We start from the raw sequence: 25,464 nt of genomic DNA on the forward strand, positions 1-25,464 counted from the left end.
TGCCCATGAACATTCATAAAATCTGGTTTTAAATATAATTAAAACAAACTACTGGGAAATTCAGTGCATTATCACAAAAAAAACAATAAAAAAAAAAAATAGATGAGGGTCACTGGCGTTATAAATACATAAACCCCATCCTGTCATCCTGAGTATACATCGAGAAGGGACCGCTCTCATAGGTAAAGAAAAGTGCCATGACACATGACCAGATGTGTGGCATTTCAACAAATCACTTTTGTATGGAAAGTTTTGATGCAGTAGTTCAAAATCCATGCGAGGGATTGATGGGTCAGGATTCACATTTTCCCTCCTGGAGGGCTGAGGGCAATAACTGGAACACCTTCCCCTGCAGTATAAGGAGTGCCAGATCCCCAGCATCTGGGCAGCTTACTTAGAAATATAGGTTGGGCTTAGTGTTGTTTAGGCTTCCAGGAGAGTCTTTGCACAAACTTATAAAGGATGCCAAAGTTCTGGAAAGAGAGAAAACACAAAAGATTAAAAAGAGTGCTATAATATACGCATATGTATATATATCCCTATCGCAGACCGCCAAAAATATTCAGAACGCAGAAAATATAAATACATTGATATAAAACAGTGTTGTCCAAGTAAGGAACATAAGATGGGAGTCTGGATTACTTTACAATAAACTTAATTCAGTAGACCATGTACGCAAACTCCAAGCTCAACTAATTTTAAAATATGTTATAGTAACGGACACTAGCAACACACTGTTCTTTTCTCTGGTCCCTGTGTGTTGGTTTGCTTAACACCCCCATACTCCAGCTCCCTTGTTCTCTGAAGCGGTAAGGCATATTCATAACATATGTATCTCTGAAAACTTGCACCCTGGTGCCAGAAGCAGGGGTTCAGAGGGTGCAGTGTGAGCCCTGATCACTCATGGTTTCCCTACATATTTTTATAGATCTCTCAGACTACCTGTCATCTGCCTCAGCTAAAATATAGTACATACTGTTTGACAGATAACACACTTTAGTTTTATTTGTACCAATTAAAATGGATATATTTACTACATATTAAGTAAAGCTGAAGGACATAGGCATACATTTTTTACCATAAATCCTAATTTACTATTTACAATATCTACATTTTGTCAAGTGGGTAGCAGAGTAGCAATCCAAAAACTAAAGAGGGAAAAAAACAGACTTGACAGTGAACATCTCCAATTACCTGCTTTACAGCTACCACTTGTGTGACACTTTTTTGTGCAAGCTTGTAATAAAACAAACAAAAGAATCAAAATCAAAACAAAATGAACTCAGCATATTTTTCATGGGAATGGACCTTAAACGTTTAATATTAATATGCTGTCAGGCTGGAACCTAGTATAAACATCTCTGTTTTAACAGCTCTAACCTAAAGCATGACTGGTCAGCAATGAGTAATTCCACGCTTGCTTGGAATAAAGGGAATTTAATCCTTGGAGTGCCACATGAATGAGCAAAGTATGTTACACACACTGCATATCTATTGTATATAGTTTAGTTCTTTAGATGGTAGCAGGGGACAGCTAATATGAAAAGGCCCTAAACCTTGGTGTGCTATATGTGAAGATAGCCGTCTTAAAATTATACACAAAAGATGAAAGGCATATCACTAAATATGAACGCATGCAGTGTGACATATCAGGTGATGCCGTGGGTGCCAAATGCTCTCTCCTTACATACCTGAACAGCTACATAGGACAGAGCCAGGTATGCAGCAATGCACACGGCTAAGAGGAGGTCAAATATGGCTGGCTTAACTCTGTAACGAGAAAATGTAAGTCATACAGTTGGAATACATAATTCAAAGACAAAATTTCATAAAGTTAGCGTATAAAAAGGGAAGTAACTGGCTAAACTTACCGATATGCATTCATTGTCTGCTTTAACTGATCATAAAACACAAACTCTGGATCTCTGTAGAAAAAGAGTTGTATTAGCACATGGCAGGTCCATAAAGTATTTCTACATTAACAGTCTCCCAGGAGAATTTCCTCTCCATCTTACCGTTTATCTGCTTTTACATGATAAAGTTTTACATCTTTCAGGTAACGGCTCATGTAGTATTCCAAGGTGCTGAGCAAACTACTGTCCTTATCCACAAGCTGGGCAGCACGGGGTTGGCTAGTCAGCCATTGCATTACTGCATCCAGATGTTCCCTCTGGACTTGCTGCAGAAAAAAGTAAAAAGTGTAACTGCACAATGTACTCATACCCACTGACAGTAGATCTTTACTGTTACTAACGGCATCAAATATTTGGTTTAAAAATAAGGTGTGAAGCAGAGACCACCTATGGCTCTGTCTGGTTGTCTTCAAATCTTTGCTGGCTTTTCAGTGGAGATGGTGATTACAGACACATGAATGCAACTATTATTATTATCTTTTATTTATATAGCGCCAACAGTTTAACAGCAGCGCTTAACTATCTGAAATCAGCATGAAAGTGCAGCCACTCTCACATTCACCCCTTTTAATATCTTACCATCTGCTGAGTGAAGAGCTCCATGTCAGATGGGGCACCCTGTGATAAGAGCATATATTTTAATACCAGGAGAACACCAGATACAAATGAAAAGGCAAAAATAAATATAAAAACAACAAAAAAAAACATACCTTCTCGGTCAGATTATAAATGACACGAGTTAGTGCCTCTGCGATAATACGAGTATTTCTAGTCAGAACTTGGGTGTCTACTTTCCACCTGCAGAAATGAGAAGGAGCTTAAGACTTTCATAAGCATTTGTTACCTGTAGAACAGGGAAAAAAAAGGAATCACCTCTAGAGGAAGCTGCACAGCTACAGCAAACCATTTTTTGGCTGTTTGACTTCGACTGTTGCATTCGTATTCGGGCAAAAGCGAAAACGAACACGAAGAGTGTGTTTTTATGTTCGCCCCGAAGAAACAAAGAAGCGGAGATATCAGCGGTAAAACGTACAAGAATCTTCGTCTACTAATCTCCCTGGTCCCTTCCCCATCTAGCCTACCGTATCCACGCAGCATCTCAGGTGTTGACGGAAGCGGAAATCCGTAGGTTCGCCGTCAGGGGCCGTGCGAACGACTATTGGTCGCCAGCAGCGGGCTCGTCTGGCATCAAGCAATTGGTTGATGCCAGAGGAGGACCCAGCAAGCGACCAATAGGCTCACTCGCACAGCCTTTTTAACTCCCGACAGCAAACCTACGGATTTCCACTCCCATTTACCCCAGCGATGCTGCGTAGATAACGGGAGCGTAAATCCGTAGGTTCACCGCCAGGGGTTAACTTGGGGCAACGTGGTCTCTGCTGGCCAAGTTGCTGGACCAGGATTTTAAAAGTCTGTATGAGCGACTGTATGCTCGTACAGACATTTAAATGTTTGTATTGGAGGTACCCACTGTACCTCCAATACAAACCAATGCTGAGCTGGCTGGTGGGGAGTATAGTGCACATGGTCTGAGGCAAGCAATAAGCATGTTAGGCTAAACACATCTCACAGAAGTGATGCTGAGAATCACTCCACAAATTTGCAAGAGGGATGAAATGATAATTTAAAGGGTACACACTAAGCTATCATATCCACTAACTAGTTTCAAACAAATCTGAACAATTGTGGATCTTCAACATCTACTACAAAAGCTAGGACTTTAAAATACTACACGAAACCAAGCAAGATTAGAACTTGTTGTGACTTACCTTAGATCTAGCATGCTATTGCGGTGACCGTTTCGGTGGTTATCCACATGAGAGAAAGTGAAGGCTGGCAAACGGCGTATGGCAAAACGTTCATGTTCCCATGCCAGCATATCATCTGCCAGATTGATTTTCTTGTGAACCATGGAGAACTTCACTTCTGGAAACTGGCTGGCAATCACCTATAGCGCAAAGGAAGGAAAAATAAAAGATAACATTAACTAATAATACCCTCACAGGCTGTGTGGAATAGGATCTCATCAGGTTGAACAGGACAGAACAGAATAAAAGAATAGGATGGTAGAGAGCATGAAAACAACTCTCAAACAATGTGTAATTCATCAATAGGTCCCTCAAGGTGATATTTTTCCAAAGCCAACAACATATGCTAACCCTGGAATGGTGCTGGGTGGGTAATGAAGGCCCCATTTTGGGAAATATTAAAAATTAGGATGACTAAAAAATAAATATTCAATCATGCCAGTAAGGTAATGAAACTGGGAATTAGCATGAGTAGCACAAGATTATAGTGATACAAACTCAGCATGCACATAATACTGCCATTTTTCAACAAAGGAAAATATAAATTGACAAGCTCTATACAATATGACATATTTGCTGGTGTCATCTACTACCATATCCAGTTCCTTTAGGAAAGCATGCTGTAAGGTTCCCTCTTTTGGCGGTTTTGAAACATGAAGGTGCAGATTGTCCCCAGTCCCTAAGGTATCTAAGCACAACACGAAGGCCACATTGTCTTGCAGAAGGCTGGAATCTAAAAGTATTGAGAGTTACATTAGAAGAGTTTGGTCCATATAATTTCCCTGAGATACAAGCTCCTTACACTAAATTGATTTTTATTCCACCCGCCATCTAACAGTTTTTGCACAATATTTATGTAGGACAGCTGCATATTAACCATTTTTGTGTGTTCTAGTTACCGTAGCCCAATCCTCTAAACACCTCAAAACTCTTGGTAAATACTAAAATGGATTTGTCTTATTCGATCATTCAGACACACTGAAAAATGAAGACATTCTACGGAAGAACAGATTTCATTAGAATCTGCATAAAGGATATGCTCATTCGCTAAATGGGATAAAACTAGTTTGTTTTTGTGTGAATGATAACCTATTTCAATATATATTTTATAGTAAAAGGAGATACATTTTTTTGCTGGGACTTAACATTTAATTCTAACATTTCAATCATATTGTTATTCTTCTATGCTATAGTCATTTCTGCTTAGTGCTTTACCTTTAAAGCAAAAAAAAAAAAAATCCCTGTAATATATTGCTCCCACCTTCTACAAACACTCATTACATCATTTACCCCAATTTACCTGTGTGGTCAAGATGATCCTCAAGCCACCTCTTGGTTCCTTGATAATTGAACTTTCCTCCTCCTGATGCAAAGAACAGCAGATTGTATCTATACAGAGGTATAGACAACAAGGATTTAAGTTTTATGACAATAATCTAAAATAAAAATGTATGACATGTATGGCATTAAACAAAATCTACAAAAGATGACAATCCGAGGACACATGTAACATGTTTTTGTTTGCTTCCAGGTAATTCTACTTTTCTCTTAAGACATATGTATGGCAAAACTTGTTGACTGAATTGTGCAAGAAAAGGGAGGTTTTATGGTGTGGCAGACTCACCCAGCATGTGTGCGCTTGTAAGTATAAAGACGAGAGAAGAGCCGTGCCAGCTCCAGAAGAATAGCCAATCCACTGCCATTAGAATCTGCCCCATATGACAGCCACTATAGAGACAGAAGAATATGGTTTTGTTACATAAAGTGCTTCATCGTGTGCAGTTTGCTAAAAAAACTAAACAAAAAAACCAAAAACTGAAGGCAGAGCCCAGAACGTGTAACAACTTCCTACAAACAGGAGAATTACAGTGTAATTTTGGAGGACAAAAGAATGCTACAGTTATACTTAGGATGATTGTCAAAGATTATAAAAGGACAGTGAACTTAAAAACACAGTAGTATTACATTAGATAATCATGATGCACACACAATGTTTTCAATTATAAATTATGTCAAATGTGACAGCTCCCCTTCACCTTACTTCGAAATATAAAACAGATTGCCATTTTGATTTTCTTTATATTTATTAAATTGCCCCTATGAGAGAAACCAAACTTTTGGAGCTGTATATCCTTGAATACTGAGAGGCAGACAGACATGAAATCAAACTGGAAACAGACATATAGATAAAGCTGCACCCAGCATGACATAACACTAAAACTACTAGGTGCATGGCATGCAGTATAACAATCAATAAGCTTTGTAAAACAGCAGGGTAATAACTGGTTTTGGTTAGTTATTTCAGTATTTGAAAATCACACTTACAGGAGCAACACTAAAAGAATCATAATGGGCAACAATGGCAATGGTAGGGAGGTCTTCTGCACCAAGTCCAGTCAGGCGCCCCTAGGCGACACAGAGGGAATAAAATTAGTCAGTTAAATAACGTAACGCTCTCAACATGATGTATACATATCGTGCACTCTGATTATTTTTTTTTTTTACCACTTGCACCTTTTTAACACCATCAGCAGATGCCATAATGCTTGCACAAGTATATCCTTTAGCAACCTCACCTAACACAGGCTTCTGTGAGATGGTATAGATACAGTATAAACATCTGAAACAAGGTATGTCTTGTACTTATGTTTATTTTAGTAAATTCCATAAATCAAAAGTATATACATGATTACATGGAGTTCACATAAAATTCTAAACTATTCAAAATGTAGCATTTCATTTATTAAGTAGCCGTAGTCAGAGAATAACTTGGGATACTTTAACAAGAGCATACTTACTCTTCATAGGTTAGCCAGTTCGCCAACGTAAAGCATATAACTAAGCACATTTTTGCAGTTTATTTCTGTATACTAGTCAAAGGAAAAGTTATAATACCAATTACTCTTATATAGAAAGGCTATTTCCTATTATAGTTTGTGCAAACACAAGACACAAATAACTGAGAACCGCACATCAGTATTAGACACTCACCTCAACACTGCTTACCAGCCAATCACTGACTGCCTTACTTTGAGCTCCACTAGTTACCATCTGGAAACCGTTGGCTGTGGCTGTGTGAAGGAGCACTGCACAAGAGTTTAATGAAAGTGTTAGTGATTATTACACACCAATTAACAGCATTTACCCATGATCCCACCTACAGCCTTTTTTCATCTCATCATACGCCTTTACTCAAAGTAGAACCAGTATCACTACTACACTTACCTTCGGCTGCAGATGAAGTTCCCTGATTGGCAGAGGCAGCGAGTGTCTGCTCATATATAGAGATGAGCTCTGCATCTTCAACAGCAAAGTAGACAGGTACCTGAGTCTCCATAGACAGCATCTCTGGTTCAATATCCATGAATTGCTGACACAGTAGGAAAAAGAATGGGTATTAGGGCAATTATTTCATACGTATACCAAGATTTCCTATATAGCATGTGACAGAACCCTCATTGGGGCCCCTGGAGAGGCCAGGAAGCCAGCCTCCTCCCTACCAACAATGGGCCCTGGCTTTGTAAAGACTTCTGTGTGTAGGTACAGGGGGTCAGTTTCTATTGATTTTCTCCCTGGTACAGGTTTAACCATATTTCCTAAATATTAGAGACTCTGAGGACTGTGGAGTGCTGATTTTGATTTGGGATTGGTCCTGTATTTTGCCAAAACATATACAATAAATTATTGTAAAATATATTATAAATTTTGCCTGTAACTCCCCATGTTTTCAGCTACCCCCAGAAGTACCATATTTGCTCGATTATAAGACGACCCCCCAAAATCTAAATGTTAATTTAGGAAAAAAAACAAAGTCTGAATATAAGACTACCCTATAGGAAAAAAGTTTTACTAGTAAATATTAATTCATGTAAACAATTTTTTCATATTTAATAAAAGCTATGATTGAGAAAAAAATATATATATTTTTTTTATTTCCTTTTATTTGCCAACCTGCCCCCCCCCCCCCGTTATGCACATCTGCCCCCAGGGTTGCCAATCTGCCCCCAGAAATGCCTTATACCCCCTATTTGCCACTCTGCCCAATGATGTGCCTTTTAACCCTCTATATGCCACTTTCCCTTCAGAAATGTCTTATACCCTCCTATATGTCACTCTGCCCCATGATATGCCTTTTAAAAGGCATATCATGGGGCAGAGTGGCATATAGGGGATTAAAAGGCATTTCTGGAGATATATATATATAACTGCTAACAGCAATCACACAGCAATCAAGCCAAGGCAGCCAGTACATGCTGGAACCTGGGGATGATAGGAGTGTGAGTACAGCCTCCCTATGCCATGCTACCACCACCACCCCCCTTACACATCCATGGTATCACACACACTCATTCACAAACATTTAAATACTCATTCATTCCATTAATCACACATACTTGGTCAAAAACCCTCCCCCACCCCCTTACCTGAACTGCAGATCTCTCACTTGAAGACTTCTGCAGGGGCCCGGCTGTGCGAGCAACTTCTCTGGCCCCGCCCCCAGAGGAAGGAGGGGGGAGGCAGAATTATATGACACTCTGCTAGCTTCCTGTTCTCCTGCTGCTAGCAGAAGAAACGCTGCTCGCGACCAAATCACCGGTAAGCAGCCTGGCCCCAGCAGACATTTTTTTGAGGTCTGATTAGAAGACGACCTCGATTATAAGACGAGGGGTATTTTTCAGAGCATTTGCTCTAAAAAAAACCTTGTCTTATAATCGAGCAAATACGGTATATTGTCTCATCACGTGCTGAGGGGATTACAGTGTTACAGACAGCCATCATATGCAGCCAGGGAGTGATAAACCATTGTTTCAGTTAATCTGTTTAATGTCTGAACCCCCCCCATGGTGCACTAATGTGTTTAAATCAGTCTTTCCCCATCCTTCCCTCCCCCATGGTATACCACTATATTGAAAATGAATTTATGTTGGTATAAAAACCCTTTGTGTCACTCTGAATAAAGAGTTCTTGTACTTCACCCTGCATTAAGCTTTAGCTAGTGAGTTGGGTGACTGTAGAGTCGGTGCTTTGGAGTGTGCTCGTATAACAATTCTTGTAAGAGCTAGGAAGCAGCTATTGATGGAGGTACCCTGTCTGGGTACAGGGCGTCCCATCACAGCATATCTTATAAAAAATACAGCAGTAAAACACATGATTTCCTAAATTGCATAGATAGTACACAGTTATTCCTCGGCTTATACATACACACACGCTTGCAAAACAGACCTGAAAGTGGACCATATCTAGATATACTAGGAGTATTTTTACCTGAACAATCTCTTGTGGAAGAGCGGCCATATCTTGGGGCAAGATAACGACCACAGCTCCCGCAGACTGCCGTAAGGCTTTTTGGTACTGCTCAAAGGAGAAATCTGCCAGGCGCATAAGCACACATCGTCGACTCAGCACATCTGCCTCGGCTGTGCGTGCCTCTGTGTTGAGCACTGCACTTCGGGTTCCTATATGTAAAGAAAGGCTGAAGTTGACATATCCGGCACATAACAGTTATTTTATAATGTCCAGAGTACCATATTTTCTTAAGATTGAAGAAAAGCCTTTACAGATACAAATCACGGACAAAATGGTTTTTTAGTGCTGTAGAATATGGTGGTGTTATATAAATCAATAAAAAGAATAGTTTAGTATGTAACCACATCTCATAAGAAAGTGACATTACGGAGGTAAAGACACTGGAATATTCCAAACATTATTTCCCCCTAAGGTTGCCTAACACACAGGTTATTTTTGTAATAAAGATTGCTGGAACATCATATTAAGTGTCAAATTACATATTAGCCAATTTGTAGAGAGTCTCACAGAGGAAACACATAATAGAACAAGGCAATGCTGGGAATGACTGATACGATGAGTATAATAGAGCAGAGGGGGAAAAGAACTGACGCTAGCAGACATAGCAATTCATGGCATGATCGTAAATCATTGGTGCTTCTACTATGCCATTCAGACAGATGTACGTTTAGTCTCTCTATAGACAACCTCAAACAGAATGACTGCATTTATTTGACCATCTGAAATCATAATTGCAACGTGTGCCAGTTATGGGGCAAATAGTCTCTCTCCCATGGAACTCACACACTCCAAAACTGGATTATTTAACATTGTTTCATGCATGTCATTTAGACAGATTTGTATAAGTACTGTATGTCATTCAGACAGATCTGTATAAGTACATGAACGACCATGGCACAGCACGGCTGCCACCGGATGTGCATGTGTAACATAATGAAGGAGCAAAAGTCTACTAACCGTAGTTCTGTCCCTGCAGGTCATATTGCTGCATACGGTACACTGTGAACTCATGGGCCGCCTCGGCCTGCAGCGGGGACACAAGAAGCAGCACTGCTGGAATGAAAACGATGAACGTAAGGGGAAACGATGCCTTAAGCATGTTATCAAACACCTCTCCTGCCTCTTCCAACATCTTGACTACCGGAAATCTCCGCTGCCTTATACCACTAGAAGAACAGGCCCGAATACATTCACAGCAGGCGGGGTACTAATGCAGTGACAAGGCCGTATGAAAGTACTGCTTTCACGGCAATGGGGAGCAACCAGGCACTCAACGGACACCTAAGAAAAGACTTGGGTTCACGTCAAGGACACCAAATCAGCAGTCGTTCAGGCGCTCCGCAGTCGCCTAAAGGGTCTTGCAGACGCCTCATGAGCTTCTGTAAGCTGTGCGTAAGCTGCTATGTTGTTTCACCTGTACAGAGCCCGTAACTGTGGAAGCCATCTTACAACACCCACCAATTGTTATATCGCTCTTAAAGGGAGGCTTGTATAGCAATAACTCAGTTCAGGGACCCAGATAGTAACTGTGTAATTGCTTTTGGTAGCAGTAGCACCCTGCAAACAATTTACGAGCTTATGGATTTGCATGTCTCAAGTCATGAAAAAAAAATCAAAAACAACTGATTTGATATGTTTCATCGATTAGTATAGCTTCAAGAAAAGAGCCAGTCATTTGTTAGTGCCTTATATCGCCGTAAAAGTTATATGGCATTCCACTGTTAATTAACTAAATTTTTACAAGAGCAGAGTGATTTATTGAGCTAATTATGGAACTGTATGTTACATAACAAAACTAAAATACTAAATAGATTAACTGCTGAGCGCATAGACAATAGATAAGGTAGTCAGTGGACATCCAGACTGCGTCCACTAGATGGCAGCATTACCGTTCCTGGACCTAATGTACACCTGTGCATTACATTTATTTAGAAAGCGCTTGCTGATTCTGTGCTGTTACAATAATTTAAAGTCACACAAAATTACAAACTGGTACAAAAGGCCCTGCTCTTGCGAACTTACAATCTAGTCACTAGTTGAGGGGGAAGTGAAACAATAGGAGAGGACTGCTTGGATGGGGATGAGCTGATTGCGTCCGTATGATCTGTAAAGGTTGTTGATGTTTCAGAAGACTTGATTATGATGATAGCTGAGAGTTTTAGATAGAAAGGTTGTATGCTTCTTGAAAAAGGTGGGTTTTCAGAGAGCTTTTGAAAGTTGTGTACAAGGGAGAAAGTCTGAGGGAATGGGAAGGGAATTCCGCAGAAGAGGTGCAGCACAAGTGAATGAAGAGGACAGTAAGGGGTGTATTTAGATAGGAGGGCAGAGATAAAGGGGAGTGGATAGTTGATAAGGGCTCTGCAGGTTTGTGATGGAACCCTCCATCACTGGAGAGGCCTGAGAGACAGCCTGCTCCCTATTGACTATGGGCCTTGACTTTGCAAAGACGTCTGTGGCTACCCCCCAGCAGTATATCATCCCATCACTTGCTGAGGGGATTATCTCTGGCAGACAGCCAGGGTCTGCAACCAGGGAGTGACCACCATTGTTTTAGTTTAATGTTGTATAAGTCAGTACCCCCCCCCCCCCCGCACACACACAGTTCCCCCTCTACAGACATTTACCCCGGCCATCCCTGGAACTGATTTGGGCCAGTAATGGGCAGTGGAGGTTGGGACCCTATTGTATTGTTAATCCCTTTACTGCCCCTGTTGTCTCTGGGAGGCAGATTAAGGGGGGCGGTTTGTATCCCAGTATCTTGCTTTGTGTTAGTGTGTGTTTCGCTGGATATATCCAGCCCTGTGTGTCTATAATAAATCAGTTATCCTCTTGTTGTACTTAAAGACTAGTCTGCCTGGTTATTTGGGTACTGGATAGCGATATCCCTTTACTTTGCTTGGGGATATTGCCTACGGATTGCGGGGAATTATTGTCCTGAAGGGAGAAGTCACTTTTGGTGGAGAGGGACAACCTGAGGTCCCTGGTCGGTCCATCACAACTGGTTGGCAGCGGCGGGATCTGACTTCTCCAGGACTGACATTGAGACCAGCCTAGTCTGAGGAGAATGGAAGTCAGCTACACAGAGCTGACCCAGAGGAATTGTACCCAGCTAAAGCTCTGGAGGGAGCTTCTCCACTTGGAAATTAGTACATGGGGAAAAGCCTCCCAACCCTCGAGGAAAGGTTTTGGCTCCAGCGGAAGTTGCTGATACCATTCCTGGGGAGGCAGCCCAAAGAGGAATGGGTGGCCGAGCTGGAGGTGCTGGTCCAGACAGAGCTGAGTTTGGACGATGGATATCGGGCTCTGCGGTGGTACGCAGCACAGCTGTGCCCGGGGCTGGAGGATAAAGGTCCTACAGAGGGCTATGTCTTTGGTGGCCCGGGATTATTATTGGATAGTATAGAAAAGGATCCTGACTTCGGTAGTGCATTAGAGTGTCGGGGGGAAGACCTCCAGGAGCGAAGGGTGAAGGATATCCCATATGTGCCCGAGCTGTGGGCTGACCTGGATTATTTGGTCACACAAGAATGGGAATTGGAACAGGCATATCAAGAGTTGTTCAACCATGCCCCCAGTGACCCTGGAGTTTATGGATTTTACTGAGTGGTCACCTGAGGATGTTGACCCAGGAGGGGTGGATGGGACTGTGGTCTCCACCCTTGAGTCACAGGGATACTGGACAGCTAACCCAGATCCGAACTATGTGACTGTACACCAAAACCGGATCCAGAGATTGTGGATTTAATTGATTTTACATCTGAGGATGTTGGTTCGGGAGGGCATGCAATTGGCTTACCTTCCCAGGGAAAGGAAGAAGGTTTTCTGGGTGTTGTGGATGGGACTGCCGTCTCTACTGGCACTCACCCAGCAGAAGAGCTGCCAATGGGGCAGAGTGTTGCTGGGCTCTGCCTGCTGCCTTCTCTGTTTCCTGAGCCAGACCACAGCAACCTTGTAGGGTCCAGTCAGGCAGCCCCAGAGACTGTGATAGTGGATGGGACTGCGGTCTCCACACCTGGGTCCCCGGAATGCTGGGCAGTTGGTCCAGATCCCCACTCCCCAGCAGAAGCGCTGGGATCAGGGCAGAGTGCTGCTGGTCTCTGCCCCTCCCCCTTGTTCCTGAATCTTACCATGATGCTCCCGCAGTGCCCGCTCAGATCACCCCAGCCAAAATACTGGCAACAGGAGAGAGGCAGGATGTCCCCTCTCTACCAGCACTGGAGGTGCCCGCAAATCCCTCACCAGACGCCCCTCCACCAGAGGATGGTACAAAACCAGCACTGGGGGACATGTATCCCTTACAGGTGGATGAGACTGGTCGCCACCTGTGGTCCCCAGAAATACTGGGCAGCTGGCTCGGATATCCAACCCTGGATTGAAGGAGCCCCCGCCACCATGTCGTCTCCCCAGTGGCTGAGAAGACTCCAGAGAGAAGGTGCAGTTGGCAATTCTCTCCAGCGGCAGTTATATTTTTCTGGAGAGGCAGAGGTCAGGTGGGTGAGTACTGCTCTTGGAGGGGCAGATTGTTTGGGACCCCAGTTTTGGGAGGGCATTGATGGGCCAAATGAACTGACTGACTATGGAGTCAACCCGTTTGGGGCCTCCTGGGTCAGTCCCATTCGGAAGGGGGAGAAATGTGACGGAACCCTCCATCACTGGAGAGGCCTGAGAGCCAGCCTCCTCCCTATTGACTATGGGCCCTGACTTTGCAAAGACTTCTGTGGCTACCCCCAGCAGTATATCATCCCATCACTTGCTGAGGGGATTATCTCTGGCAGACAGCAAGGGTCTGCAACCAGGGAGTGACCACCATTGTTTTAGTTTAATGTTGTATAAGTCAGTTACCCCCCCCCCCCCGGTTCCACCACTACAGACATTTACCCCGGCCATCCCTGGAACTGATTTGGACCAGTAATAGGCAGTGAAGGTTAGGACCCTATTGTATTGTTAATCCCTTTACTGCCCCTGTTGTCTCTGGGAGGCAGATTAAGGGGGGCGGTTTGTATCCCAGTATCTTGCTTTGTGTTAATATGGGTTTCGCTGGATATAGCCAGCCCTGGATAGCGATATCCCTTTACTTGGCTTGGGGATATTGCCAACGGGATAAGTCGTCTCTTGGCGGAGAGTGACAACCTGAGGTCCCTGGTCGGTCCATCACAAGGTTCAATTTGATTCTGAAGAGTATGGGGAGCCAATGAAGTGATTGTCATAGTGGAGCAGCTGCAGTGTTGAGGATGGATTGGCGCAATGAAAGGCAGGAGAGGGGAAAACCAGTTAGTAGGGATAGTTGCAATAGTCCAGACAATATCAGACGATTAGTATTTTAGTTGTTTCTTATGTCAGGAAAGAGCGGATTTGGGAGATGTTTTTCAGATGAAGGCGGCAAGATTTAGTGAGGGAATGGATGTGAGGGGGGAAGCAGAGAGAAGTGTGAACCTGGTCTGTCAGTTGGAATTCGGAGTTGTCAACAGTAATAGAGATGTCAGGAATTGTGGACAGAGCAGATGGCAGGATTACCATATGCTCGCTCCTGGAGAAGTTGAGCTTTAGGTAGTAGGACACCATCCATGGTGCAATTCCTTAAAGACAGTCAGTCCTGAGTCCTGCGGAAGATAGCGGTAGGGGAGAGGAGCAAGGTCCAGTGAATGAGACACTAAAAGTATGGTCAGAAAGGTAGGATTTAAACCAGGAAAGAGCTGTGTTACGGATGCCATGAGAATAGAGGGTTTGTAGAAAGAGGAGGTGGTCAACTGTGTCAATAGCTGCAGAGAGGTCCAAGAGAATAGTGAGAAGTAATTGTTACATCTCCAAAGACTAATGCCAAGATTCAGCTGGAGTGGTGTAAAGCCACTCTGGAGCAGTGCAAGTGTTGTCTCTGGAGTGATAAATTATGATGGATGAGAAAGCCTGGGTTGCCATGTCCATTCCAGTTCATCACAAAGGTGATTGGGTTGAGGTCAGAGCTCCATTTGGGCCAATTAAGTTCTTCCCCACCAAACTCATCCAACCATGTCTTTATGAACCTTGCTTTTTGCACAGTGGTACAGTCATACTGGAATAGAAAAGGGCCTTCCCCAATGTCATGACCCAGGTAAGCAGGTCGGGTAGGAGCCCAGTAGCAGGGTATACAAAGGGTTCCGTTTGTACCCCACGATGCATGACGGTAAGTGGGGTGGTACGGACAGGCGCAATAAAACACAGTACAAACAGAAGACGTGGAAAGGTACTGTATTACTATAGGTGATATGACCAGCAAGTAAAGGCAGAAAGTCTCTAGGCAGGATGCCCACTGGCAGGGCTGACGGATACGGAGGCCCACTGGATGGGCTGATGGCAGGAGGCCCACTGGCAGGGCTGACGGGTACGGAGGCCCACTGGCAGGGCTGACGGGTACGGAGGCCCACTGGCAGGGCTGACGGCAGGTACAGGCAGGTAGCTCACGGTACAGGCAGGTAGCTCACGGTACAGGCAGGATGCTCACGGTACAGGCAGGATGCTCACGGTACAAGGGCCAAAGCAGAGCGGTCATCACACTACAATGCAAAGGCCCTGACTGCAGGGCTGGGCAGGCTTATAAAGGCTGAGCTAATTAGATAGCAAGGTGCACCTGGACATGATAATCAGCCAGAGAGGTCCTGAGTGGCAAGGGTGGCCACTAGTGGTTGACAACGGGAATGAGCCACACAAAGTAAGAACAAGTCCAGCCAGCGAAGGGTGAAAACTTGACATACCCCCACCGCAAGGAGCAGCCTCCGGATGCTCACAGAACCATGGAACAGCGGTCTCACCGTCTGCGGTGAGACTTCTTCTTCTTCGTCCTAGCACGTAGTGCTTTCTCATACGCTTCCAGATCTTCACGACATATTACATTGCCGTTGGAAGTCACTACGAGGTCTGATGGCAGTGGTTCTGTTGTGCCGAGGTGGGTTGGATAGACAGATGCGAAAGTCCCGGTATGTGCTTGTCTTGTCCTACTTCTACTCCTGTGAGTGGTAGGAGTGGTGCTTCTGACTGCACAAACAGCCGGGGGGTTGATCTCCATGGATGTGTCCATGACCTCTGCATCAGATGACGCACTGTCCATATAGGGCCACTCGGGGGTGTCAGACAAGGTCTGGAGGTCTTCTGACATTGTGATGGAGGGCGTAGGAGTCACAGGTGCCGAGGACTGGTTAACCCCTGCATCACCTGTCTGTGGATGTGACAGGGTATGCTCCTGCTTTGTGACGTTGCGGGCGTCATATGCAGGTTCCGGGGCATGGGGTTTCTCCAGGTGGGTTGTGGACGGTTTGACTGGTTTGTGCGGACAATATGTAATCCTATGACCAGTCTCACCACAATAATAGCATAGGTTATCATCTTGTCTTTTCTGTTTTTCCTCCTTGGTAAGTGGCTCACGCTTGAAGCTCTTCTTTGGAGCATTCTTACCGGTGGTCACAGTCTTTGGCTTCGGTTTGGTGCTATCACATTCTAACACAGTCCGTACAGATTTACAGATCTGGAGAAGACACTCCGCCAGTACTTCCAGGACTGCGGTTATCCCCGCGGACTCCTTGGTATGGCCTTTGCATTCTGTCATGATCCAGGTAAGCAGGTCGGGTAGGAGCCCAGTAGTAGGGGATACAAAGGGTTCCGTTTGTACCCCACGATGCATGACGGTAAGTGGGGTGGTACGGACAGGCGCAATAAAACACAGTACAAACAGAAGACGTGGAAAGGTACTGTATTACTATAGGTGATATGACCAGCAAGTAAAGGCAGAAAGTCTCTAGGCAGGATGCCCACTGGCAGGGCTGACGGAGGCCCACTGGCAGGGCTGACAGCAGGTACAGGCAGGTAGCTCACGGTACAGGCAGGTAGCTCACGGTACAGGCAGGATGCTCAGGTACAAGGCCAAAGCAGAGCGGTCATCACACTACAATGCAAAGGCCCTGACTGCAGGGCTGGGCAGGCTTATAAAGGCTGAGCTAATTAGATAGCAAGGTGCACTTGGACATGATAATCAGCCAGAGAGGTCCTGAGTGGCAAGGGCGGCCACTAGTGGTTGACAATGGGAATGAGCCACACAAAGTAAGAACAAGTCCAGCCAGCGAAGGGTGAAAACGTGACACCCAAACTGTTCCCAAATGTCTTGGTATGCTGAAGCATTAAGATTTCCCTTCACTGGAAGGGATCAAGCCCAACCCCTGAAAAAGCTCCATACCATTATCCCTTCTCACCAAACTTTACAGTTGGCACAATGTAGCCAGACAAGTACCGTTCTGGCATCTGCCAAAACCAGACTCGCCCATCAGACTGCCAAATAGACAAGACTGATCCACCACTCCACGGGACATGTTTCCACTGCTCCAGAGTCTAGTGCCCACAGCCGTGTCACTTACAGTGTTTCACACAATTTCTGCCAAGGGAATTACAGACACTGTATCACCAACAAATATTCAGGGGAGCCTATAAAAGTGGTTAAAACATCATTATGGTGTTTTTTTTTATCTGGATCACCTGGGGACATTGTTTTATCCATTGTTAGAGTCTGCACAGGTGGGGAAGCTTCTTTATCGAATTCTCCTCAAAGATGCCAGCTAGGGCCCTTACATGACTGGCGGCTGACCGTCCTTTAATAAAGCCCACCTGGCCTATATGTATCATTTGCGTAAGTGCTACGCTCAACCTTTCGGCGAGCACTCCTGCGTAAATCTTGGCATCCAGGTTGAGCAAGGATATCGGCCTATAAGTTGTTAATTCTTCTGGGTTTTTATTTATTTTTAATATTGGTGTTATGTTGCCTCTTAGTAGTTCTTCCGGTAGGGCGCCCTTATCTATGCTTTCATTAAATGCCCGTACCAAATAAGGTGAGAGGTCCTCCAGAAAAATCTTATAAAAACTTGCACTAAAACCATCCGGATTTTTTTTCTTTTAACTCTCGAATTCTATTCTGGACTTCCTCCAAGGTAATTTTATTATTCAAACTATGTAAGGTTTCTTCAGTAAGTTTAGGAAGTGACCTCTTTCTGAAATAATGCATTAATTCTGAGTCTTCTACATTGTTTGATAAATTATATAAGTCCTTATAGGATTCATTGAAAGCCTGACCTATCTCAGCCGGTGCCAGAAGGGTTCTGCCCTTGTGTATTATTTTGGTGATGGTTTTTCTTTCTCTTTTTTTTTTAACTGGTTAGTGAGCATCTTATCTGCCCTATTCCCCTTGTAGTATCTTTTAGAATTTAAGGCCATAAGGGCTTTATTGGTCTTTTCTATAAGCTTTATATTTATTTTATCTCTTATAGCCTCAATTTTCTCTGTGTTGAATTTTGAGGGAGTCTGTTTGTTAATTTTATTTAACTGAAAAAGAGTAATATATAAATCAGATAGTTTAGTATCAGCCTTTTTTTTGCGTAGGCCCCTAATTTGACAAAATGTCCTCTTATAACTGCCTGTAAGAGCACCATAAATTTGCCGCCGACATATCTTCCACGTCATTTTCTTCAAAAAAATATTGTGTGGGTTTTTTTTATATATTCAATGTCAGCTGTTTTCCTCATTAGGTTATGATTTAACCCCTTCGTGACAAAGGCTGATTCTATTTTTTGTACCCTTCGTGACAATGGCTGTTTTATCGTTTCTGCGGTGTTTGTGTTTAGCTGTAATTTTCTCTTAACCCATTTACTAAACCCACACAAGTTATATATAGTTTTTTTCAGGACAAGAAGGGCTTTCTTCAGACACCATAATTTTTTATATATGATGTAATTTTCTATAATAAAAATAATAAAATATGACGAAAAATTGAAAAAAAAAAAAAATTTCTCACTTTTATTTGAAAAATCTTTTATTCATCATAAAAAACTACTGAAAAAACCTGCTAAATAGATTCTACTATTTGTCCCGAGTTTAGAAATACCCAATGTTTTTATGTTTTTTTGCTTTCTTCTACACGTTATGGGGCAATAAGTACAAGTAGCGTTTTGCTATTTCAAAACCATTTTTCTCTGAATCTGGTAATTCTGTCTCCATGTGGTATTTGGGGCATCTTTGAAGCCAGCAAATTAAATTTACCCCACCAAACCATATATTTTTGAAAACTAGACACCCCAGGGTATTTTAGATGCTGATAGTTTAACCCTTTCCATGCACTAATCCTACCACCAACCCTTGTCAAAGTTTGTGATAGTAATTGTTTTTGCTGTTTTTTAAACATACTTTGTACTTCAGGTGTAAAATTACAGCTCCTGGTATATGTCACTGTCACACAACACGATATGTGTTCAGCAACATCTCCTGAGTACATTGATACCCCACATGCATGGGTTTGTCAGATTGTTTGGGGGCAAAAGGGCCAAATTTGGAACATGCCTCCTCAGCCGTATACCGCTGCATGGCAACAATTGCAGCAAAAATAGTAGGGAAGGAAAGGGTTAATGGCTCTAATAAAAAAAATTAAAAAAACCCTAAAAAAAAGTACAAAAAAAAATAAAAAGTAAAAAAAAATGTAAAAAAAAAGAACCCCAAAAACAATTGCCACTATGCAAGATCACTGTTTATGCAGTGATCAATGGCAATGAAGGGGTTAATATTAAATGGGTGGCTCTTATAAGAGCCTTTGGATCAATAATAATATATATTATTGAGAATACCTAAAAACACACTGATCTGTCTCTCTCCCTCACTAGAAGCAAGTGAAGGAGGGAGGCAGATCCAATACTGATCAAAGGCAATGTTTAGAAAACATTGCCTTTGATTTATCAGATCATGTCACTCCATGACATCCAGCAACACCCCCCCCCGATGATGACAGCAGGCTCCGCCCCCGGCTTGATGGGCGCCGCCATCTTGAAACACCGCATGTGTTTCGAAGACGCCGGCACCGGGAAGGTAAGTTGAGCATTTAGGAAGCGATCGCGAGTCGCTTCCTTTGCTAAACAGGTGTTGCAAAGATGCCTCGATACTGAGGCATCTTAGCAACACCAGCTAAGCAAAGGAAGCGACTCGCGATCGCTTCCTAAACCCGTTTTTCGGCGGCGGGCGCCGCCATGTTTGAAAGACGTGCAGTCTTTCAAACATGTTTTTTTATTTGCTCCTAGGAGCGATCGGGGGGGGCCGGGAATGTTTTTTTTGGTGTTGCTCAATGCCTCGATGTCGAGGCATTAGAGCAACACCGTTTGAGTGAAAAAATCGATCACGGATCGATTTTTTCACCCGTTTAAAGACGTGCCGGTCCTGGCACGTCAATTGTCATAATCGTCACGATTTTCGGTGACGTGCCCGGACCGGCAATTGTCATCAAGGGGTTAATCTCCATTCGGGGCTAAATTTCTCTCTCATCTTCAACATCCATTGTTACCATATTGTGGTCTGACCATGTGATATCAAGTATTTTAGTGCTTTTAACTTTTGATATTAGACCACAATCTCCCAATATTAGATCTATTCGGGAATATGCACAATGTGTCTTTGAGAAACAGGTGAAGTCCTTTTCTGTCGTGTGTAGGATTCGCCATATGTCATAAAGAGCATATTTCTTTAATAGGGATTGAAATCTGTATGCCTGTGAAATTACATTTCGATCCGTATTCAACTTTTTAGAGGACATTTTATCTAAAATGGGGTCTAAAACGCAATTAAAATCCCCCATCCATATTAAAGGGCCTTGTTTTATTTTCATCGTTTTTTCCAGAAGTTTTTTCAAATATGTTACCGGAGAGCCATTAGGTGCGTACACATTGAGTAGCGTTAAGATCTTATTGTTTATCTCAACAACTGCTATAATAAATCGGCCATCAGGGTCAATTTCTACATGTTTAAATTTTAGGTCCAGGTCTTTAGAAAATAAAATAGCCACTCCTTTTTTTTGTGTTTTCAATGAGGCCTCTATATAATTTGGAAATCTCAGATTTTTTATGTTAATTTTGTCCATTATTCGCCAATGAGTTTCCTGCAAAAAACAAACATCTATCTTCTCTTTCCATAACCTCTGCAAAACTAAAGATCTCTTTTGAATGGAGTTAAGTCCCTGAGTATTTATTGTCCCATATCTAATCAGACTCATTTTTACTACTTTGCCTATCCCCCTTTAGCTCACACACCGTAGTTATCCTGTATGACAAAGACTTGGAATCCACAATTATAAAAACACCAATACAAACATTAAAAACACAAAATTGTAGGTAGTACATCTCCTGATGAAACTGCCTACTTCCACAATCAACCCACAGTTTATCATTGCGGAATATATTTGCCATTACTCTAATGGCTTTGGAGCCCAGGTCTATCTAGATTTCCTTAATTAAATTTATGGTCCGGTCCTCAGGAGAAGAAAAAAAAAACCAATTAATATCTTAGTGTCATTTCTCCAGGTATGTGTCTTATTTTATCAAATTGTACGAATCATACATCTACCATTAAAGCATTTTGCTATTTCAAAACCATTTTTTCCCCAAATCTGGTCATTCTGCCCCATGTGCTATTTCGGGTATCTTTGAAGGCAGCCAATGCAATTTTTCCCCATCAAACCATGTATTTTTTAAAACTAGACACCCCAAGGTATTTCAAAAGCTGGTATTTTAACCCTTTCAATGCACTAATTCTACCACCAGCCTTTGTCAAACTTTATGGTAGTAAAGCTTTTTTGTATTTTTTTCACACACGTAATTCAGGTATGAATTTACCGCTCCTGGTAAATGTCCCTGTCAAACAACACCCCAATATGTGTTCAGCAACATCTCCTGAATGCAGTGATATCCCATGCATGGGTTTGTTGGGTTATTTGGGAGGTAAAAGGCCACCTGTGAGTTGTGTATTTTTTTAGCCATTTAGACATCTGGTCAGTCTGTCCCCATGTCCCATATTTGGGACATCTTTGAAGCCGGCCAATTCAATTTACCCCATCAAATCATACATTTTTTTAAAAACTAGGCACCCTATGGGCATTTATAATGCCAATATTTTAACTTTTTCCATGCGGGAAAAGTTTTGTGAAGATTTAGCGCTAATTGTAGGACTTGCTCATAAAAAAACTTTATATATATATTTGCACTTTTTTGGTGACAGTGGGGAATTATATTTAAATGTTATTTTTTTACTAATCACACTGTGATAAGTGAGCTGGACTCCATTGACCTTGCATGGTTGAATGCAATAACCTACATTAAAACCTGCAGGAGGAGCTCAAGAGTTCTCAAGAGAGTCTGGATAGCCCCCCTGTAAACTCATTCATTTGTCAGTTGGCGATGCCATCTTGTGAGTGCCGGCAACACCATTCACTTGATGGCGCTTGTGGTTTCTCTTCAGAGCAATCACAAGATGATCGGGTAGGGGGGCTGTGTTTCCTTCTTTATTTTTAGCAAATATGCTTCCAGAGGGTATTCTTTCTAATATTAGTAAAATGGCTTTGCACATTTTAATAACTACTAAGGTATTAATAGCTAGGAATACAGAAATAAATTGCTCTGATGAATATGCGACTCATTTGGCCACACATTTGGACATTTGGTCTTTAGAATATAGAATATAAAAAAAAAATATCGATACATATGGCAGGGACCAAGTTGAACAGAAGGTCCCTAGTTATCGTAGGGTGTGCCTAGAGGCTCCGCCCTTTTGCGGAAGTGGACCAGGAGGCCTGGTTAGAGGAGAAGCAGATGAAGAAAGAACCTGAATAACATGAAGAGGCAAGAGAATGAGTGGGGCAAGGAGAAGGGATACGGAAGCGATTAGTGGAGAGGTTAGGGAGACATTGTGAGAGACAGTAAATGAAAGTGTAAGAAAAACATGATAAGATGGAAGAAGGTGAGTGACAATTAATTTTGTTTCCATATATAAAAAGCCTTCCGAACCAAAAGGGCAGGAATGCTTATGCAATTAAAACCTTCTCTGGACACCATTAATGAGGCACCTACGTGGAGCTTGCTCAACCCTAAGATTTGGCCCTCCTCTCCGACAGCCGGTGGGAGTCTGCAACCTAGCATGACCTTCCAGTGCTCATTCATAGAAGCTCCGGGGGAAGTGCTGGCAGCAGCAGCTCAGGTCCTCCACCAGCTGCCCCACTAGACACCAAGGAATCTGGAGCACAGGGAGACGTCTAAAGAAGCACTGGTAAGTCGGGGGAGGGTAAGAGTGGCATATGGGGGACTTTAAAGGGCTTTCTGAAGGCAGAGTAGCATATAAGGGTTAAAAAGAATATCAGGGAGGCAGAGTGTCATATAGGGGATTAAAAGGAATATCAGGGAGGCAGAGTGTCATATAGGGGATTAAAAGGAATATCAGGGAGGCAGAGTGTCATATAGGGAGTGAAAAGGAATATCAGGGAGGCAGAGTGGCAAATAGAGGGTTAAGAGGAATATCAGGCTGGCAGAGTGGCATATAGGGGGTTAAGAGGAATATCAGGGAGGCAGAGTGGCATATAGGGGGTTCAAATGAATGTCAGGGAGGCAGAGTGGCATATGGGGGGGTTAAACAGAATGTCAGGGAGGCAGAATGGCAAATAGAGGGTTAAAAGGAATATCAGGGAGACAGCGTGGCATATAAGGAGTTAAAAGGAATATCAGGGAGGCAGAGTGGTATATAAGGGGTATAAGGCATTTCTGGGGGGCAGAGTGGCATATAAGGGGTAAAAGGCATATTTGGGGGGCAGATGTGCATGAATGGGGCAGGCTGGCAAATAAAAGGAAATGAAAACAAAAAATTTCCAAAAAAACAAACAAAACTAAAACAAAACATTTTTCTCAATCATGGTTTTTATTAAATATGAAATAATAGTTTACATGTGAATTAATATTTACTAGTAAAACTTTTTTCTTATGGGGTAGTCTTATATTCAGGCTTTTTCTTTTTTTCCTTAATATTCAAATGTTGGGGGTCGTCTTATAATCGAGCAAATACTGTGTATTGGCTGCAGGGGCTAATATTAATATATATCGGCAGCAGGGGCTAATATATATATATATATATATATATATATATATATATATATATCGGTACCAGGGGCTTATATTTATATATAGCGTATTTGCTCGATTATAAGACGAGGTTTTTTTCAGAGCAAATGCTCAGACTCAGCGCAAGACAGTCGGGAGTCTGCTCTGGTAAGTCTTGGGGGCAGGGGTAAAACGCATCGTGCGGACGTTCACCGGCTGCGGCGATGCGCGTAAACAACCTCCGCTGCCGGCACGTCTGCACGATGTGCTTTAACAATCTCCCTTGCCGGGCCTCCCCCCTGGGAATTCCCGGCAAGGGAGATTGTTAAAGCACATTGTGCAGACGTGCCGGCAGCGGAGGTTGTTTACGCGCATCGCCGCAGCCGGTGAACGTCCGCACGATGCGTTTTACCCCTGCCCCCAAGACTTACCAGAGCAGACTCCCGACTGTCTTGCGCTGAGTCTGAGCATTTGCTCTGAAAAAAACCTCGTCTTATAATCGAGCAAATACGCTATATATAAATATAAGCCCCTGGTACCGATATATATATATATATATATATATATATATATATATATATTAGCCCCTGCTGCCGATATATATTAATATTAGCCCCTGCAGCCAATACACAGTATTTGCTCGATTATAAGACGACCCCCAACATTTGAATATTAAGGAAAAAAAGAAAAAGCCTGAATTACGCGCATCGCTGCTGCCGGTGAACGTCTGCACCAGGGGTTCTCAAACTGCGGCCCTCCAGCTGCTGCAGGACTACATCTCCCATAATGCTCCTTCAGCTAAGGGGCTGGCTGAGGAGTATGGGAGATGTAGTCCTGCAGCAGCTGGAGGGCCGCAGTTTGAGAACCCCTGGTCTGCACGATGCGCTTAGACAACCTCCCGTGCTGGCAGGGGAGGCTGTCTGAGCGTATCAGAGAGTAGGATGCAGGTCCCCTTAGTTTGGTGAGTCCTATCTAGTTTTGCATGGCTATATAGCTTACCAAGGAGCTGAGACAGTGGGACTACGTTGCATTTTTAACCCAATGAGATTGTTAGCAGGTGGGGCTGCTAACCCTAAAGTTTGGTCAGAACCTGCAAATATGCACAACAACAAAAAATATACAGAACAATTAGTCTGATTCGCTTTTGCTCTGTTTGTACAATTTTGAATACAAAAAACACCACAACCATAATATAGCATAGTATATTATATTACAGGTCATGTTATGAAATTTTAATATGTGGAGTAGACTGTTTGGTAAACATAACATTGTTTCTTTTTAAACATTTATGTATAGGAAATTCCATTTACAAGTTGTATTTCTAATATTATGTAAGTAAATGGGAGGTTTCCACATATTTGCTACTTTAGACCCCACTTTTAAGCATGACGCAGTATAATTCTAGAAAACCTGGCCAGCTAAAAACTTTAATTACACAAACACCTACAGGTCAAAAGCAGGATACCAAAATATATTCCCTGTTTACTGAGAGAGGTAGAGCACAGATTGTACACTTGAAAAAACTATGGT

The 25,464-nt window shown here is 42.8% G+C and overlaps 1 protein-coding gene across 1 annotated transcript; it reads right to left on the bottom strand.

Annotated features, from left to right (window-relative positions):
- Window positions 1-413: 413 nt before the first annotated feature.
- LOC149289413 (BOS complex subunit NCLN-like) lies at window positions 414-10,160 on the bottom strand. The gene is made up of 15 exons (XM_089490507.1): window positions 9,986-10,160; window positions 8,987-9,177; window positions 6,947-7,091; window positions 6,713-6,807; window positions 6,047-6,127; window positions 5,346-5,449; window positions 5,022-5,110; window positions 4,315-4,454; window positions 3,683-3,861; window positions 2,624-2,711; window positions 2,493-2,531; window positions 2,016-2,179; window positions 1,872-1,925; window positions 1,692-1,770; window positions 414-473 (listed from the first exon to the last, which is right to left on the bottom strand). Exons 1-15 carry the CDS (start codon window positions 10,158-10,160, stop codon window positions 414-416), a joined length of 1,683 nt encoding a protein of 560 aa, XP_089346633.1.
- Window positions 10,161-25,464: the final 15,304 nt, after the last annotated feature.

This window comes from Sceloporus occidentalis, unplaced genomic scaffold (genome assembly GCF_023333645.1).
Source record: "Sceloporus occidentalis isolate IW3139 unplaced genomic scaffold, rSceOcc1.0.p SCAF_45, whole genome shotgun sequence".
Lineage (NCBI taxonomy): Eukaryota > Metazoa > Chordata > Lepidosauria > Squamata > Phrynosomatidae > Sceloporus > Sceloporus occidentalis.